General features: G+C 41.0%; 1 protein-coding gene across 2 annotated transcripts in view; it reads right to left on the bottom strand.

The window, feature by feature from the left end:
* LOC131105877 (metabotropic glutamate receptor 4-like) overlaps positions 1-18092 on the bottom strand; it is a 171738-nt gene that overhangs the window by 81504 nt on the left and 72142 nt on the right. For both annotated transcript variants that reach the window (XM_058054323.2, XM_058054320.2), the window contains exon 3: positions 721-937. In XM_058054323.2, coding sequence (XP_057910306.1) covers positions 721-937 — 217 coding nt within the window. The remainder of the gene's footprint in view (positions 1-720; positions 938-18092) is intronic.

The raw sequence follows: 18092 nt of genomic DNA on the forward strand, positions 1-18092 counted from the left end.
CGTTTGCGGGTGTAACAGCCCTCAGTAATAGCCAGGTAACAAAAGAATGTTCAATTTATTGATATGATTCTTTTGACGTTCATTTTTACCATTTTTGAAAATTGAAATCGAGGGGTATAGTGACAAAAAAAAGGCCTCCATGCCCACACCAAAAGTATAAAAACCAACATTTTCATTTATGAGGAAGCCTAAGAAGGTAACCAAGACATGAGAAGCAAATTTGATGGTAACTTATTGTTTTTAGTGTATTTTATAGCTGATTTAATACACGGGTCAAAACCAACCTGTTAACATAAGAGATGATACCAGAAAACTAACACAAGAGGAAGGTTTTAAAAGAGACAAGGCTAATCAATACACAAGTGGATTTCATGCCTCATTCAAGCGCAATCCAGTTTTCCAAAAATCGGATGAAGATAGCAGACTATATTTGACTGAAACACACTCTCTTAATAGGATCAGCTGCACCCAGCGCTATTTACATATCATATGAGGTGGAAATGCGGTTACGTCATAACCACTTTAAAGTGACCATGAAGTATTACCAAGATTCTATCAGAGTCGTTTCCTTGTTCTGGAACTAATTGATTTGCGCTAGCAGGTCTCCGTGCCTCACCAATTTTCCACAGCACAGCACAGTATGTTCACAAGGATAAACTGAGAGGAAATTCTTTGCTCTACCTCCCACAGCCGTGACATACGAGGCACGAGCGTACTTACCGTCCTCCCGGGATTTCTGAATGAACGCATCAACGCCGCTTTCACCGTAGTTGCCCTCCGAGGCCACTGTGGAGACGTAGTTCCACCTCATAGCTTTGACGATGTCTACCATGGCCTGTGCCTGGTACGTGTCTGGGGGCACCACCCGAGAGAAGAAGTCGTAGCGTGTGTTGTCGCTGAGCTCCGGAGCCGTGGAGGCGTAACTCACCTGCGGGATCTGCAACGGGAGGAAATACGTTTTTTAAATGAATTGAATGAGACGCTAGAAGAACAACAGAACAACAGAAGAGTCTCTGAGGTTCTTCACTTCCATGACCTTGAGCAGAGAAAAATACTAACATAAAAGAATGTACAGTAAAACACAAAAGTGAGTCCAACCATAACATTTCAGCAAACATCTGCATGCATTGGGTATATCTTCTCAAGGTATAACAGCAGCTGGTGTATGGACTTTCTGACCAACAAGCCCCAGAAAGTGAGGTTCGGCCTCCACCTCTCCTCCACACGCACTCTAAGCATTGGCTCACCACAGGGCAGTGTCCTGAGCCCCCTGCTGTACTGTCTCTACACCTACAACTGCAGTCCGGCCTACAGGAACAATATGATCATCAAATTCACAGACGACACCTCAGTGTTCTAAAAATAACCTGAATCTGAATACCAGAAAGACTAAAGAGATCATCATGGACTTCAGGAGGATGAAAAGTGATCATCTCGCCCTCTACATCAACGGCGAGGACGTGGAGAGGGTTCATGACTTCAGATTCTTGGGAGTCCAGATCTCCGGGGATTTGACCTGGACTAAGAACAGCTCAGCCATCTTTAAAACCAGCAAAACCTGCTGCAAATACGAGCTGTAACTATTAGTCTGAAACTAGAAATAACTCTTTTTTATGTCAGTCGCTCGCTCAACTTGTCAAGATGTTTGCTAACAGCTGAGATGTGCAAATGATGTAGTATTGTCATTCATTAGATGTTCTTATGTTTATGGTAAGTTGCACAGCAGTCGATTGGTTAGCGCGCAGATGTCACAGCTAGGAGACCAGGGTTCAATTCCACCCTCGGCCATCTCTGTGTGGAATTTGCATGTTCTCCCCGTGTTTTCTCCGGGTACTCCAGTTTCCTCCCACATTCCAAAAACATGCTAGGTTAATTGGCGACTCCAAATTGTCCATAGGTATGAATGTGAGTGTGAATGGTTGTTTGTCTATATGTGCCCTATGATTGGCTGGCGACCAGTTCAGGGTGTACCCCGCCTCTCGGCCGAAGACAGCTGGGATAGGCTCCCCACGACCCTCGTGAGGAAAAGCAGTAGAAAATTAATGTTTTTGTGACGATACAACAAGAAACATGAAGCTAATGATATAAATTACAATACAGGCTATTAATTGTGCTGTGTACAAAAATGTGTACAATAATTGGGATGCCAGGCTTTACCCCAACAGGATGTGAAAATTTGACATCATTCCTGTTCGGCTCACAAGAGCTTCCATTCTTGTGAGAAAACATTCTACAGGATTGATGAGCATTTGCGAGGCCATAGGTCACTGATGTCGGACCTTAGTTCATCCCAGAGCTGTCTGATGGGGTTTAAAGGTCATGCAAACATGACTTTATAGACCTTGCTTTTTGTACTCTGGAAAAAATTGCTATTTTTCAAACTGTTCCCACAAAGTTGGAAGCGTACAATTGTTCGAAATGTCTGCTAAGATGAGGAGTAAGAGTAAGGGATGTAGCTCAACTCCAAGCCAGTCTCCAATGAAAGGTGCATAGTGAGGCATCGGAGTGATGCACACATGCAAATGGTTGCCCACATTAGCATATGTAATTGTGACAGCTTTCAGATCAGCGCACACCGGCAGGGAGCTCCAAATGTAAAAGCATCTGTTGTTGCAGGTAAGATCACTGATCCTTTCAATATGGCAGATTGTACCACAGGCCAAATATGGCATTTGAGGTCCTTACAGCTAAGCCGAGATGTGTTTCCACACATTGGAAATAAACAACTCATATACTGTAGCTAGTTGAATATGCTTAGGTAAGACTGCATGAGGTTGCATTTCAGCATAAAAAAACAGCAAAAGCATCCAGGGAATGTGCATACCTCCACCAAGGCAGACTCCGTCATTAACGCTGCAACAACTGAATCGTGAACCTGAGATTAGTGAGTCGGATAGGTGGATTTGTAGTGCTGAATCCTACATCGTGCCACCACCATGCTAAGATTTCTTCTGCCAGGGAAAATTGTAGCCGCACGTTGGCCACACAGTTAGGAAGACCGGGTTCAATTCTCTGTTTGGGGATCTCTGTGTGGAGATTGCACATTCTCCCCGTGGGTTTACTCCGGTTTCCTCCCACATTCCAAAAACATGCTAGGTTAATCGCCGACTCCAAATCGTCCATAGGTATGAATGTGAGTTTGAATGGTTGTTTGTCTATATGTGCCCTGTGATCGGCTGACAACCAGTCCAGGGTGTACCCCGCCTCTCGCCCCAAAAACAGCTGGGATAGGCTCCATCACGCCCGCGACACTCATGATGATAAGCGTTAGAAAATAAATCAAAAAACATGCTAGGTTAATTAGCGACTCCAAATTGTCCATAGGTATGAATGTGAGTGTGAATGGTTGTTTGTCTATATGTGCCCTGTGATTGGCTGGCGACCAGTCCAGAGTGTGTCACAGTGGCAAAATTGTAATAACTGCAATCTTATTGTTGACATCGCCATAACTGTAATAAAATGAATAGCATAATGTACTACGAGTGTGTATATGTATATGTATGCCTACATGTATGTGTATGTGCATTAATGTGTGCATGCATGTCTTGCATTCCTTTAAGGACGATCCAGTATCGCTGCATAGGGTCAACCATCTCCTTGAGGTGTTGGTCTCTTTGTGTGTTCTTTTTTGCCGTAACACCTGACTCGACTTTAGTGAGTGAGTCATGAAAACACGACTCGGTAAAATGAGCCGAGTAAAAACATGTGATAAATGATAAAAATGTAAGCTTCTGCCAAACACTGCCTTTATGGTGATAATAAACACTATCATAATGGGCAGCATAAAAGATCAGTTTATAGTTAATTAATCAAATCAATTAATTTGCTTGGTAATTTGTTGAATGTACATAAAATTTGGAATGGACCAATAGGGGCTTGACAAGAACAGGGAGCGATGGAGGCATATTGTGATGGCCACAGCATCACATTAGGCAACCAATTGAAGAAGACCCCTTTTGGGTCCTGACCCTCCATTTGGAAACCCGTGCTTTAATTTCTTCATATTAGCTGATTAGGATATTCTGAATTATTAACACACTAACATGCATTGAGTTCTCAATTGCTACCCCGATATTTGAAGTCAAATATCAGTGAGTATAGTGAGAAAGGTGCATTATATTTACTTGCTACTGTTGTTTTCCTGCATTATCTGCAAGGACACAGACAGGACACGGACGGTTATTTCATTCCTATGCAGCACTAGTCGGAATTATTGGGCCCTTCAGGTGTTTGTCCTTCAACAAAAAATCCACAATACTTCAACATCTTTCATGTGTTCCTGCCTTGAATCCATCTGATACATGTTTCCAACACCCCACTATTTTATTTTATTCATGAATTTATTTCATTTCTTTGATATTTGTATGTTTTTTTATAATTGTCACTTCTTTACTAATGTCAATATTATGATGTATCTTCCAACATCAAAACATTTCTTTTCCTTTTTAACATTTTGGCGCGATGCCGGGCAATGTTTTTTAGTGTTTTGCCTCAAACGCAAGAAAACACGTTTGAAGATGCCCTAGTAACCTTGGATCGATGCATTCAGGAGAAGAAGAAGCATCGACGCCTCACAAAAAGACAGGAGGCAGACTATTTTTACCTGTTGAGAGGCCCATCTTTTCCTTTTGCAGGGGTCGTTTTTTGTCCACCAACACTGTTGAAAGGCCCGGTCAAGGGTGCCTTTGTAGCATATCTGATGTACTTAGACCAGGTTTACCACAGCCCAAGACTCACATTAGAAATATAGTTCTATTCCCAAGGATGCCAATGACTAAAAAATATAATATACCTTTAATATAATATTAAGCTGCACCCCCTAAATTTAGAAAGAAAATGGATTTCTACCCATAAAAGCCGCACATGTCCATGTCATAAAATGACATTTTGTGGCACACACAATTTTGTGAGGGCCAGGCAGCTCTTTATTTGACAGGAGCCAATCATGAGCTATGAAAAAATTCACTACAAGCTTGTTGACCCACCGGAAATCACAGGAGGTCATTACCCAATATAACTTTCACTTTGTCCACCAGAGGGGGTGACTCTCTGCGGACAGAGGCAGCTGAATGAATTTCCACTTATCTTCTTTATCTACCTTTTGAGTGTTAAGTTGCTGCGTGATGATTTTAACATTCTTTCTAAGATGACATTGTGATTCAGACTGTTATATTGAGTAATGACACCCCGGCGATTTCCGATGGGATGACATGCTCATTGTGAGCTAGTGATTGGTTCCTGCTAAAAACAGAGATTAATTTAATTTAATTTAATTTAATTTAATTTAATTTAATTTAATTTAATTTAATTTAATTTAATTTAATTTAATTTAATTTAATTTAATTTAATTTAATTTAATTTAATGATTGCATTAGTTAGTTCAAAGTGCCTCCAAACCTTGGACTTGATTGAAATAAAAATGAATTAATCAATATATTTTTAATAATTAATCAAGAAATGCTCAATATCGGCTTTCTAACTGATATCCGATATACTATAAAGAAGAAATGCATAAAAATGGAGGCGCAAGTGTCCCTTAAAGCCGCTTGATGTACGCTACTCATGTCCCTCAATGCTCTTGCGAATGTCAGCAGGAAACTTTGGAGCGTTATTGTTTACATTCAGCATGGCGGGAAGCGCTTGAACCCTTGTGGAGATCTCCAAGGCAGCACAGCGCTAGCCAGACATTCCCCTAATTGCCGCCAGCCGTTGTTGACACTGGAGGAGATTAAAGTTTCACTTTGTTACTGTTGAAGCGAGCCGAGCAGCAAATAGGCGCGCCTCTTGAATAGAAAAGCAATTCCCGCATAATGATACGACAAATCTGATTTTCAGCGCTATGAGATTGAACGGCGGCACGGCGACAAACAATGAGAGCCTTTACGCCATCATTCCAATTGATGCATTGTGTCTCCTACACTGGTGGGAATTAATTTATTATCTCTATTATTCCATTTCACAATGAGACCTCATTCGTCTATGTTTGTTCATTCGCTGTGATTTATCACGATAGTTTTGCATCATACTGTACTTGCTCATCAGTCAAATTCATTGATTATTAATGTCAATTTGGCTGATCCACTCATTGATCATGGTGACTTTAACTTTTTCATATTCTTTCTTTATGAACTCTGGTGTGGTTCGGTTCACTTGAGATCAAGTTAAATGTAAAATTCTGGTTGCTAGGCGGGCGGGACGGCGGTCTAGTGGTTAGCTTGGAGACCCGAGTTCAATTCCACCCTCGGCCATCTATGTGTGGAGTTTGCATGTTCTCCCCGTGCATGCGTGGGTTTTCTCCGGGTACTCCGGTTTCCTCCCACATTCCAAAAACATGCTAGGTTAAATTGTCCATAGGTATAAATGTGAGTGTGAATGGTTGTTTGTCTATATGTGCCCTGTGATTGGCTGGCGACCAGTCCATGGTGTACCCCACGTCTTGCCCAAAGACAGCTGGGATAGGCTCCAGCACCCCCTGCAATATATATATATATATATATGATATATAGTATATATATAATAATGCAGGATAAGCGGTAGAAAATGAATGAATGAATGCTTGCAGGTATGAAGGTATTACCTTAACACTGCATGCAGTCAGCAAAGGCATGGCTAACATGACTCTATTAGTATTTAAGTCTGTATTCCTTTGCTAACTATCACAGTTATGCTACAAGTCCCTGCCACAAGTTGCAGCAAAACACCCTTGAATTCCAGAAATAACTTGTAGCAAAACTAGGTCACCATATTAGCTTACTAAAATACAATCTATGGCATTTAAATTATTTTGCTCAGGCTCTAATTCCTGTGCAGCGTCTCCAGAAGGTGAAATGTTCGGCCCCTAAAGGCTGACGATATTATCTGTGAGCTTTGGACCTCTCCATAATATTTCCATATCTCAGATTTGACCTTTAATATTTTGACAGCGGACTGAATGGAGAGGTTCAATAAGTTTGGCTTTGTCTTCCGCAGAGAGTGAGAGCCATCACTCTGCTTAACCATGCAGATGAACATCCGAAAATGGAGCCGCGTTCTACTTGGAATTAAAACCTTTCTTCAAGGTGTTGGTCCTCAACATGGCAACCATTAGCGATGATGGAAATATTGTACACAGAATAAACAATAGTAATGCCACTAATAGTAATCACTTCTATTGATCTACCAAGCAGGTTAAGTCTGTCTCTTATTTAGTTCACGGTGTCACAAGGTGATAATTGCCCCAAAAATCCAATAACCATCAATATCAGCTGCAGTACTGTAAGTACCAGTCTGGCTTGGAAGATTTAGGGCAAAAGAGTAGCACACGTCTTGTGCTGGAAGACACAGCCATCCCAATGAGAGCGGACATCAGAAGTGTTGTTGCTGCTGTTGTTATTGAAGGAATTAGCATAAGTATGTGTATCAATACGCCTCGAAAAAATATTTCGTAGTGTTTTAAATCATCAAACTACAGTAAGATACTTCAACTAGTACATGTTAGCATCAGTGTACGTGTTAATGCATGATACCAGCATGTATATCAAACGATGCAATGTTGTTAGAGGTTTTTATTAGAGGACGTCATAGTCAAAATAGGTGCATCCCAATGACAGTATTGTAAGCTAGCTCAAATTAACACATTTTTTCATATTATAAGGCACAGAAAATGTGCATGTTTCACATAAGGATTTTGAATGATGGGCAAAATTCCACAAAAAGTGCAGTTCCCCTTTAAGATGTTTAGCAAGCGACACAAGCGACTGTTTGGTGCCTCTTTTCTCAAAAATAAAGCAAACAAATGAGAGCGATGATAGATTTTCCTCACTATCCATTTTCATAAACAAAATTCACTGAGGGCTGCACGGCGGTCTAGTGGTTAGCGCGTAGACCTCACAGCAAGGAGACCCGAGTTCAATCCCAACCTCGGCAATCTCTGTGTGGAGTTTGCATGTTTTCCCCGTGCATGCGTGGGTTTTCTCCGGGTACTCCGGTTTCCTCCCACATTCCAAAAACAGCTAGGTTAATTGGCGACTCCAAATTGTCCATAGGTATGAATGTGAGTGTGAATGGTTGTTTGTCTATATGTGCCCTGTGATTGGCTGGCGACCAGTCCAGCATGTAACCCGGCCTCTCGCCCAAAGACAGCTGGGATAGGCTCCAGCAACCCCTGCAACCCTCGTGAGGATAAGTGATAGAAGATGAATGAATGAATGAAAATTCACAGAAACTGTGTCTATGGTGGGGTAACTAAGTGTGAACTAGAATTGGCCATAGTGGAGGTCCTTGTTCATGTATGTTCTAGAAAGTCATCCTACTTCCATGTAACAATATAGAGTTGCTTATTATACCAATTGGTAAAATGACAACTAAACAGATTCTTTTGTCCTGCAGTCGCCCCCCTTCTCTGTGTGACTGCTGTGCATGCTGGTCTGGAGGACATGTATTGATTTTGGAGGTAGCCGTGCTCGCTGTAACTCTACATGTTGTCAAACTCTTTAATTGATGAGACGTGATGCCGTCCCACTTAGAGCAGAGTCTCGGCTTTCACCTTTGGCTTTGTTCGAGTAGAACCCAGTGTCACATTAAATCCTGTAACTTGGTGTCATTTTGTCCCCAACACGTACAAACACCGTCACTTAGACCTCAGCGATGCCTTAATAAGGTGTTGACTCGGAAAGCAGTTTAACCCGAACAATGATGCTTAAATCGAGTCATGTGTGCTACATTGGTTCAGCCTTTACGTGAATGTAGCTGGTGACAGCACGACAGGAAGTGATGATCAGCAGCGCGGACGGTTCACAACCATTCATATCCACTTCAAAATGTGTCAGTTAAATGCTCAGAGGAACTTTTTCATTCATTTTTTATGTCATGAACACATGACATTCAACACTGACAAATTGTATTCAACTACTTTGGAGCTGACATGAGAGCGTCTTGCCATTGTTGTCACTGACGATGATGATAACACTGCGCTGTTTCGTCTTGTTGAATTATGAAAGAATAATTCATTGAGCATCTTTCTAAATGGTGTCAATGTTTGCTGCTTGATTGTGACATCATTCTACTCGTTTCTATCAAAGTTGCAGTCGACCAAGTGACACTAATGTCTGTACATCAGTGAGGAAAGAAAATCCATCCTTCTTAGAAGATAGTACAGTTCATGCATTTAATGAGCCAATACAAAATCTAAAGTCTAAAGTCTGCTGCTGTTGTAATGAGTTGTATGAGTGGAAATGTACTGCAATGGACAGCATCAAATCGAGGAAAATAAATTGCCAACATAAAATTTTGGTGTAAATATATATATTTACATTTGTTATTACAGTCATTGTTAGTGTGTACAAAACTGTGGTGAGACCAGCAATGTTGTTTGATCTAGAGACAGTGCCACTGAGGAAAAGACAGGAAGCAGATCTGGAGGTGGGAGTGACCAGGATGGATAGGATCAGGAACAAATACATCAGAGGGATATTACATGTTGGAGGCCTTGGAGATAAAGTCAGAGAGGCCAAACTGAGATGGTTGGGTAGTTGGTGTGAGAAATACAGATGCAGAAGACAGGGTTGGATGGAGTTGATTGATTTGCTGTGGCGACCCCTGAAGGGAAAAGCCCAACGAGAAAGAAGATTTATATTTGTTATTTGTAGTTATTTTTTTTATCAATACAGTCTTTTTGCAGTTTTATTTATATATTTTTTTTAAATTTTGACATACTGTATTACTAGTCATCCCTCATTTATTGTGGTTAATTCATCCCGGACCCGAACTCAAAAAGTATGATTTAATATGAATATTTTTATAGAATATTTTTGTAGTTTTGGCATAAAAAAAACCTGTATATGATCTTCTAAGTACAGTTTTTAACATTATTAGAGCCCCCATTGTTAAATTTTAGCACCTGTATTTATTTTCATATCTTTATTTTATTTGTATTTTATACATTTTTTATAACTTTATATTTTATTAGTATATTTAATGAGTTTTGCATCTATTTTTTCTACTTTTTTATATTAATTTTTATAAATCTTACATTTATTTTTGCATATTTATACAAATATATATATGTGTATATATATATATATGTATATATAAATATTAATGTATATAAATTTCATGCATGCTGTATGTCGAGCATGTACAGCATATTTTACAATAAAGTTGACTTTGATATATACTTTAAATGTGTTATTTTATATTTAGAATGAATGAATGAATGAATGAATGGCTGGAGCCTATCCCAGCTGGCCCCGCGATGCTCGTGAGCATAAGCGGTAGAAAATGAATGAATGAATTTATAATGGCGTTAAATAGAGCCTTATTAGACTGCACTGTGCATTGTATGTGTAGAGTATAAAGCAGCAATTCTACTCAAGATCTTAAAACCGACTTTCACGTGGGAAACAACTCCAATGAAATCTTTACTTTTCTCCCATGTCGGGCCATATGCCCCCAAACCCCTACTTAGAGCTTGGTGGTCTCACTGGCCCCTTTGAGAGGCCTTCCAGCACATTCTTTGAAGCACCTCTCAAGAGTGCTAAACATAGCAAGCCCATCAGTTTAGGTCCGTCTGGTGACTCGGGGGTGATAAGACTCCCCGCTATCACGGTCTCTTTCTGCATACTCACCAAAGATGACGCCTCGGGAGACGCTTTCCTGGTCGACCGACTGCTGTGTTAAACCAACTTAACGATCTCGATGCGGTACAAATGAGCGCTGATTCCCCTTCTCCCAAGACTTACAACATCAGCTCTATTTTTAATAATTAATGTCAATGCACGTGGAAATGTCCAAATTTAAAACATTCTGACCTAAAACTGTCCCTGGCTGGAACACGACCGCATCCTAACGACTCCACAATGGCTGCATTAAAACAGTCGCGGTGTGATTCTACAGATGACTACTATTAAAACTTGATGATGACAATGTGGAATTGTTCAATTTGCGACTCACGGCAGAGTAAACAAAGGACTACTTTGTGAACATATTAACAAAGGGAGAGAACAAGAGCAGCTGTGGATGTTAAGAAGGGGAAGGGAACGCAGGTTTCAGTCATTGTTATTTTAACAATCCCTGTGCAGGTCCGTGTTGCGGCTTCCTGTTGAGGTGGTGCCGTGATTGTGCTGCATGCTACAGTTTAATCCTGGGCTCAAACTGAATCCGTTGCGGCTCCGATCCTGATCCAGTCCTGCGTGCCACTTATACAGTACAAAACTGGGTCATGGGGAGCCTATCCCAGCTGTCTTCGGCCGAGAGGCGGGGTACACACTGAACTGGTCGCCAGCCAATCATAGGGCACATATAGACAAACAACCATTCACACTCACATTCATACCTATGGACAATTTGGAGTCGCCAATTAACCTAGCATGTTTTTGGAATGTGGGAGGAAACCGGAAAACCCACCCACGCATGGGGAGAGCATGCAAACTCCACTATCCTGCGCGCTAACCACTCCACTACCGTGCAGCCCGGATGCCATCATCATCCTATCAATTTAAGAAACTGATAACAGTAACCGTGACCATTTGGTCAACATTGTACACTCAATATTGGATAATTAAATGCTATTTAGGGCGGCACGGCGGTCCAGTGGTTATGGCGCAGACCTCACAGCTAGGAGACCAGGGTTCAATTCCACACTCGGCCACCTCTTTGTGGAGTTTGCATGTTCTCCCCGTGCATGCGGGGGTTTTCTCCGGGTACTCCAGTCCAGTCCAGGGTGTACTCCACCTCTCACTCAAAGTCAGCTGGGATAGGCTCCAGCATGCCCCTGTAACCCTAATGAGGATTAGCCGGCATAGAGAATGGATGGATAGTACAGTATAGTGACGGATGACGGTATTTTCCTCAATTTTGAGGACCAGGTCTCCGCCTTCGGTGGTAGTATCTGAGTTTTTTTTCTGACTGACCACCCTTTTGTATTGAAAGCAATTGTGGCTTTCCAATAAGGTGTTTTACCCCAGATGCGGTCATATAATTATCTCCTTGTATTATGCTGTATGAAAGTGCACACAATTGCAACAATATCCCACCTTTGCTATGAGTTCTGTAGAAAAGGCATAGGTGGGTAAATGCATAATAGGCTTTTTTTTGTCACAGAAGCTGGAGTTAATCCTCTGAAAACTGAAAATAGATGCTGACATCTTGCATGACGGTGGTTCAAAATGATATTTTCACCAAAATGTAGACATTTTAGGCCTACGTCTTGAACTTCCAAGGTTGCACTATGTGTTATTTTTAACAGTGCCCCCCGCCTCTCACCCAAAGTCAACTGGGATAGGCCCCAGCATACTCCCACTACCCTTGTGACAATTGCCAACAAAAATTAATGACTGAATGAATGAAAAACAAAGCACCATCAGGAAAAGGTTGTCAGTCATCATTGTTTATCATCCAAATAAAAAAACAAACAAACAACGATGATTGATGCAGCACATGCAGGCAGGGGATTCCTTTACGATGCATGGCTGATCATTCAGCACAGGTTAGTAATCAGCGTGGCCCCTCGATAGGAAAAATAGCCCAAAGATCACGGGCCGTCCAATGGGGTTTGCAGCGGTGTTGAAAACATATGGCACTCGACACAAACACAAACACTTCTCCTGCCAACACCAGGTAACTAACCAACGAGCTGAGGGAAGTTTTGTTTGCACAGGAGAAACTTTAAGATGAAAGCTAAAGAAGCATATCTTTGTAAATAACTCAAAAAAAAACCCAAAGTGTTTTTGAGACATCGCCTTCCAACAAAATGAAAACACTCCAAATAAATAGCAGTGAATACACGACTGCCAGAAATGATCAATCATGACTAGGAAGAGAAGCAGTGGATTTAGAGCTGTCCCATGATAAAAACCCTTTCAACTAATAAAACACGACTTAAAAGAACCAGAGAATGTTATCACAGATGTCACCAAAAGTCAACAGTTACTATCATTGCTGTGTTGGAGCGACAGGAAGCAACTCTAACCTATAAGCAAGTCTGAATTAGAGCTGCTCGATATTGGCTTTATTACCAGTATCGGATATTGTCCAGCACTTCATTACCAGTACTGATATCAACCAATACTCATACAGGCAGCAGCTCTTTCCTCAAACTAATATCAAGTCTGCAGTTTGTACAAAATAAGGCAAATACTCCAAGTTATAGAAAAGGTGCCATAGTTACTTTATTTTGGGCTCTAATTTTGTGGCGTATGGTGGTGGAGCGTGGCGCACCCCGCGCAGTGGTAATTGTGTCTGGCGCACCAGAGGAGGTATTTACATTTTCAGCTTTGCACAGTGAAAATTTTGTGACAAAACAGCACGCCAAATGTGCCCTGAAAGATCTCCAGCTCTGACTAGTCTATTCTAGTCTATTCCTTCCTAGTCCAGGTGAAGCGCACCTTGTGCAGTGGTAATTGTGTCCGGCGCACCAGAGAAAATGTTTACATTTTCAGCTTTGCGCAGTGAAAATTTTGTGACAAAACAGCATGCCAAATGTGCCCTGAAAGATATCCAGCTCTGACCCAGGTGCAGAGTGCACACACATCACCAAAACCTGACAGACAGGTTTTTCAGAATGTCAGGCACATTTCAATGCAACCAGCAACCACTATTTAATGTAACCATACATTCATTCAGTCATTCATTTTCTACCGCTTTTCCTCACAAGGGTCGTGGGGGGGGTGGGGGGGGGGGGGTTGGAGCCTATCCCAGCTGTCTTTGGGCGAGACGCGGGGTACACCCTGGACTGGTTGGCAGCCAATCACAGGGCACATTGTAACCATACATTTTTGTATTAATTGTACCATCACATCTGATGTCAGATCACTCATAATATAACTCAAAACACAAGACCACTCCACATATTGCACATCTCCATGGCTGTGCTGGATGGTTTTTCGTAGGGAGGTTCCCAGATCGCCCCAAATGAGAACAAAAATATGAATTTTACATGAATAAACCAACCCAATAAAAATGAACCCATGACCCAGTTTGGGTCCAGACAGTCTTGATATATATTTCCATCTTTATATCACGTTGATTATAGAAACAACGGCTAAGATCTCCTTCAATTGACCACAAATACAATCAATACTAAGTGTTGGTGCTCTTGTAAAAGTAAGATCCAACATTTAAACTAGACTTGCAAACATTTATTACCCCAAGAAACGATGTTAGCAATCAAAGTGATTTAAACAAGTCTGATCTTTGTCTGGGATGGATCCCAGACAAGCTCCCTGCATCTACTCCACTGGGTAATAGGTAAGGCAAATGGATGGATGGATAGATGGATGGAAGTATAATTGAGAGTAGTTCCTGTCTGTCTGGGGTAATGCAATTACCAGGAGATGAGGCTGTAGGAGGAGGTCGAAACTTAGTTTTCTTAACTTGAGCTAACCGTGACTGTAGTTCTGCTAACATCGTCATTCACCGAGTTTCACCTCTGTTTCCAGGTCATGTGATTATTGTAGCAACTGTTTCTAAGTGGTTGTTGATTTAAACACATTTTCACATTTGGTGAATCTCGATGTCAGTCACAGTATATGTTGACCAACAATGGTGACGACAGTGTGGCCGTACCGTGTAATGACGACAAGTGTCAACACGTACTTCCACTACAGCCTATTAAACAATTACATTTACAACTTATTAGGTTAGGATAGTCACATCAACATGTTGGAAATACACTTAAATAGTGGTATGTGCTTACACATTTGGAATCAAACTATGGAATGGATTGAGTAAGACCTTCGATGAGTGAATTCAAAAAACAATGCAAGCAGTTGATGTTTGCTAAATACAAGGATGAAGAGTCTTGAACCAGTCATGATGTGCTATATATATCACTATATTGACACTTACTATGGTACCCATTATGTCATTGGATGGTCATATCACTTTGTACTTTGGTACGTGAAAAAAAAAAGAAAAAAAAACTTAAACTATATTATGAAAGCAGGAAGTGAACAAATGTAACAGTTACTGATTGTAAAAGTACCAGATGGAGGGGTAGGATTTAATAAGCTTTGCTTCTCCCTACTCCTTTTGGACATGTGGAACTGTGAACTGATTATGGGATGTACTCAATTGTAATCTGATGCATGTTCAAATTAAATAAAACCATTACCATTACATTTCTTTGATGGCTGACGAGCCAGGTCAAGTCCACACTAAATCCACACATCTAAAAAAATAAAATAAAATAAAATCAAATTCATGGCTCCCACGTCTGTCGCAGACTGACTGATAGTTGGTGTATAGTACATGGCACCGTCTCATCTAGCTCGGGTTGTGTCAGAGGCAGCATCACATCCATGAGGCAGAAGATTCCAAAGTTACCGTTTCAGCGTCTTCTCTCAAAAGTGAAGCAAACATATGAAAGAGATGATAGATTTTTTTTTAAAATCACATTTGGTGCTCATAAACATGCTCTAGGGACACATATTACTGTTAGAACATCATTAAAAAGTCACATTTGCATAATGGCTAACCTTTAAATCGTCTGCAGCTCCTACCATGACTGTGAACAGGATAAGCGCTACGGAAAATGGATGGAAGGTGATAGTTTTTAGTCACCCGGCAGAAAGCATTACAGACAGCTGCAAAAACACTTCCTGCTTAGATGCAGAAATAACTCAATTTCTTGTGCAGACCAGACAAGAAGGAGGCGGGGTCTTATTCAGTGTCACTGCGACCACGTATTAACAAAAAGAATGCTTGTCATCCTTTAATCCCGCAGTGTTGTTATCTGCAGGGACTCCAAAGCCTTATCCTCGACGACAGGTTGTGTTAACTCGATGTGGGCGCCACCATATTTTTCCCATTTGAAATTAGTGTTTATCTAACATTCGGTTTGTGTCTCTTACCACAAATGCCACTGCACTAACCATAAATACGGCTCCTATCTTTTGCTCAGTCTAAAATAAATCATAGCTGCGTGTGGCCGTGCTATTGCAGGTGAATATTTAGCAATTATAAATGCCTGCAAGGCAACATCAGTCTTACTTACCCGTCGGTCAATAGCCCATTATCATCTCTATCCTTGAATAACTGGAAGTGCCCAATGACTCGTGGATCATTTCTCAGACTTGACCTTAGTAAATATCTAAAAGGTCTAAAACATGTAGCAGTAGTTTTTACTAAAGGCTATCAGAGCAGAATATGGTTCTGGGTTACATCCCGACCTACACGTTACCACATGCATGGGCTACGCAATTTGGAGGAAATTTGTTAGGATGTAGTCTAGTTCCAGGGGTTGCAAGTGGGTGGTTCGTACTTATTGAACAAGAAAAATATTTTAATCAATCAACGACATTTCACACTAAACCGTTTCTGAAGCCTGAAGCCTTTCCAACATTACTTGGTCGTGTCGAACAGTCAGAAGTGTAAACATTAAGTAACAATTTATGAGTTTCCTAACTGTGTTTATTTTGAGTAAGTAATGAAACAAAAGCAGTTGTCTGTGTAGCATTATAGAGTGTGCATACAGGGAGCTGGGTTGCTAATTTTCTATCACAATCAGTGTGTAAGTGCTTTTTAAACTATAGTAGTCTCGCAAAAAAAGTGTAATGACCACATTACTGATGCTGTAGAAAACCTAACGCAAAAATGCTAACGCTATTTACCATTCATAAACATCCTGAAGTAACCTCTCAGACTGTCCAGTCTGTATTTCCGTATCGGATTCAGGTTCTAACACATATTAATGTATGGTAAAAATTGACATTTACATTTATTATCAACTCCTATATCATTTATCAACCCTAAAAGTTGGGTTCGGTATCTATCCACAGAAGCAAAAGTGCGACTTTTGTCACACAAGTGGGCGTGCCTGGAGGCGGGCCATGGGTGGAATACATTAAAAAATACGAAATCCAAAGAAATACAGCTGGAATAGGGGCAAAATCTGTATTGGTTATTGCGTGTAGCTGCTCTACAGGAGTCTACAACTCAATACAAAGGGCTGAAAAATGAGCACAATAGGTCCCCTTTAATGTCAACTATGCTATGCCGCCGAAATCAGGCTTGTAGCAGGTTGCCTTTATTTTGGGGTTTGGGGTTGGGGTTTGGATGGATCTTAAACCCCACGGCACCATTTCATATTTTATTTCCATCATTTATTTCCAACATCTGAATCAAATGTACAACTTTCAATATAGCACCTTCTGTTTGAGCCCACCCATTTTTCATGTGCACCAAGGTGTTGGAACATGCGGTGTGTTTTGTTGTCATACTACGTCACTTTTTCAATCGATAAATAGCAATGAATGTCTATACTCAGTTTCAGATTGTCTAAAATAGGTTTAGAGGTGAGTGCTTTTAGAGGTTAAAACAACATGAAAACCAGAAAGCTATCTATGACTAAAAAACAAGTAATTGTGAATCTGGGCAAAGATGGAATATCAATCAGAACAGCCAGCAGAACCATTTGGATTGTTCTAAAAAAGTGAATTATTGGGGTGCAATAATAAATGATTTCCCTGTATATTGCATTAGTATGCAAAGTGCTGGCTGGCAGCTGATCTGCATTTATTAACCATACCCAACTGGTTCCCATGGTCGACCACAACTGCAGTAAAAGAGAAAGAAGAAGCAGTCAATAAGACAGACAAATAAAAAGAGTGCTTTCAGCTTCGGGCTCCATCCTTTTGTGGATCAATTTTAAAATCAGGCTCATGACCGCCTTTTGCCTCGATAGCGATCAGAGAAATGTAGCTTGTGTCCTTTCATCCAATAAAAGTGGCACAATAAAAGAGAAAATGGAGGGCCGCTGCTAGGCTGCACGACGCAGGACCAAGCCAAGCAGATGGAATATAAAACATAATATACTTCTTGTTGTAATTGACAATAAGATGCAATCGATTTTTATGAAATCCAGGGAAGGTGGGGGGAAAATGATTACTGTGGGCTGTCAAACTAAAAGCAGATCATCTTCATTATGTGCCGGGATGACACTTGTCACCAGCCCGCTCGCCCATCCCACACATCTGTCATGCTGCACGCCACAAGGAACACAAGCCCCCCCTTCTTCTCCTCCTCACACGTTTTAGTCCAAAAATCCCAAAGCCCAAAGATCAGGCTTTCCTGTCAGCCTGGGATGGGATCAACTCCGCACAATCCTCTTCCCTCGC

This window comes from Doryrhamphus excisus, linkage group LG18 (assembly GCF_037039965.1).
Source record: "Doryrhamphus excisus strain RoL-2023G ecotype Guam linkage group LG18, RoL_Dexc_Guam_v1.1, whole genome shotgun sequence".
Lineage (NCBI taxonomy): Eukaryota > Metazoa > Chordata > Actinopteri > Syngnathiformes > Syngnathidae > Doryrhamphus > Doryrhamphus excisus.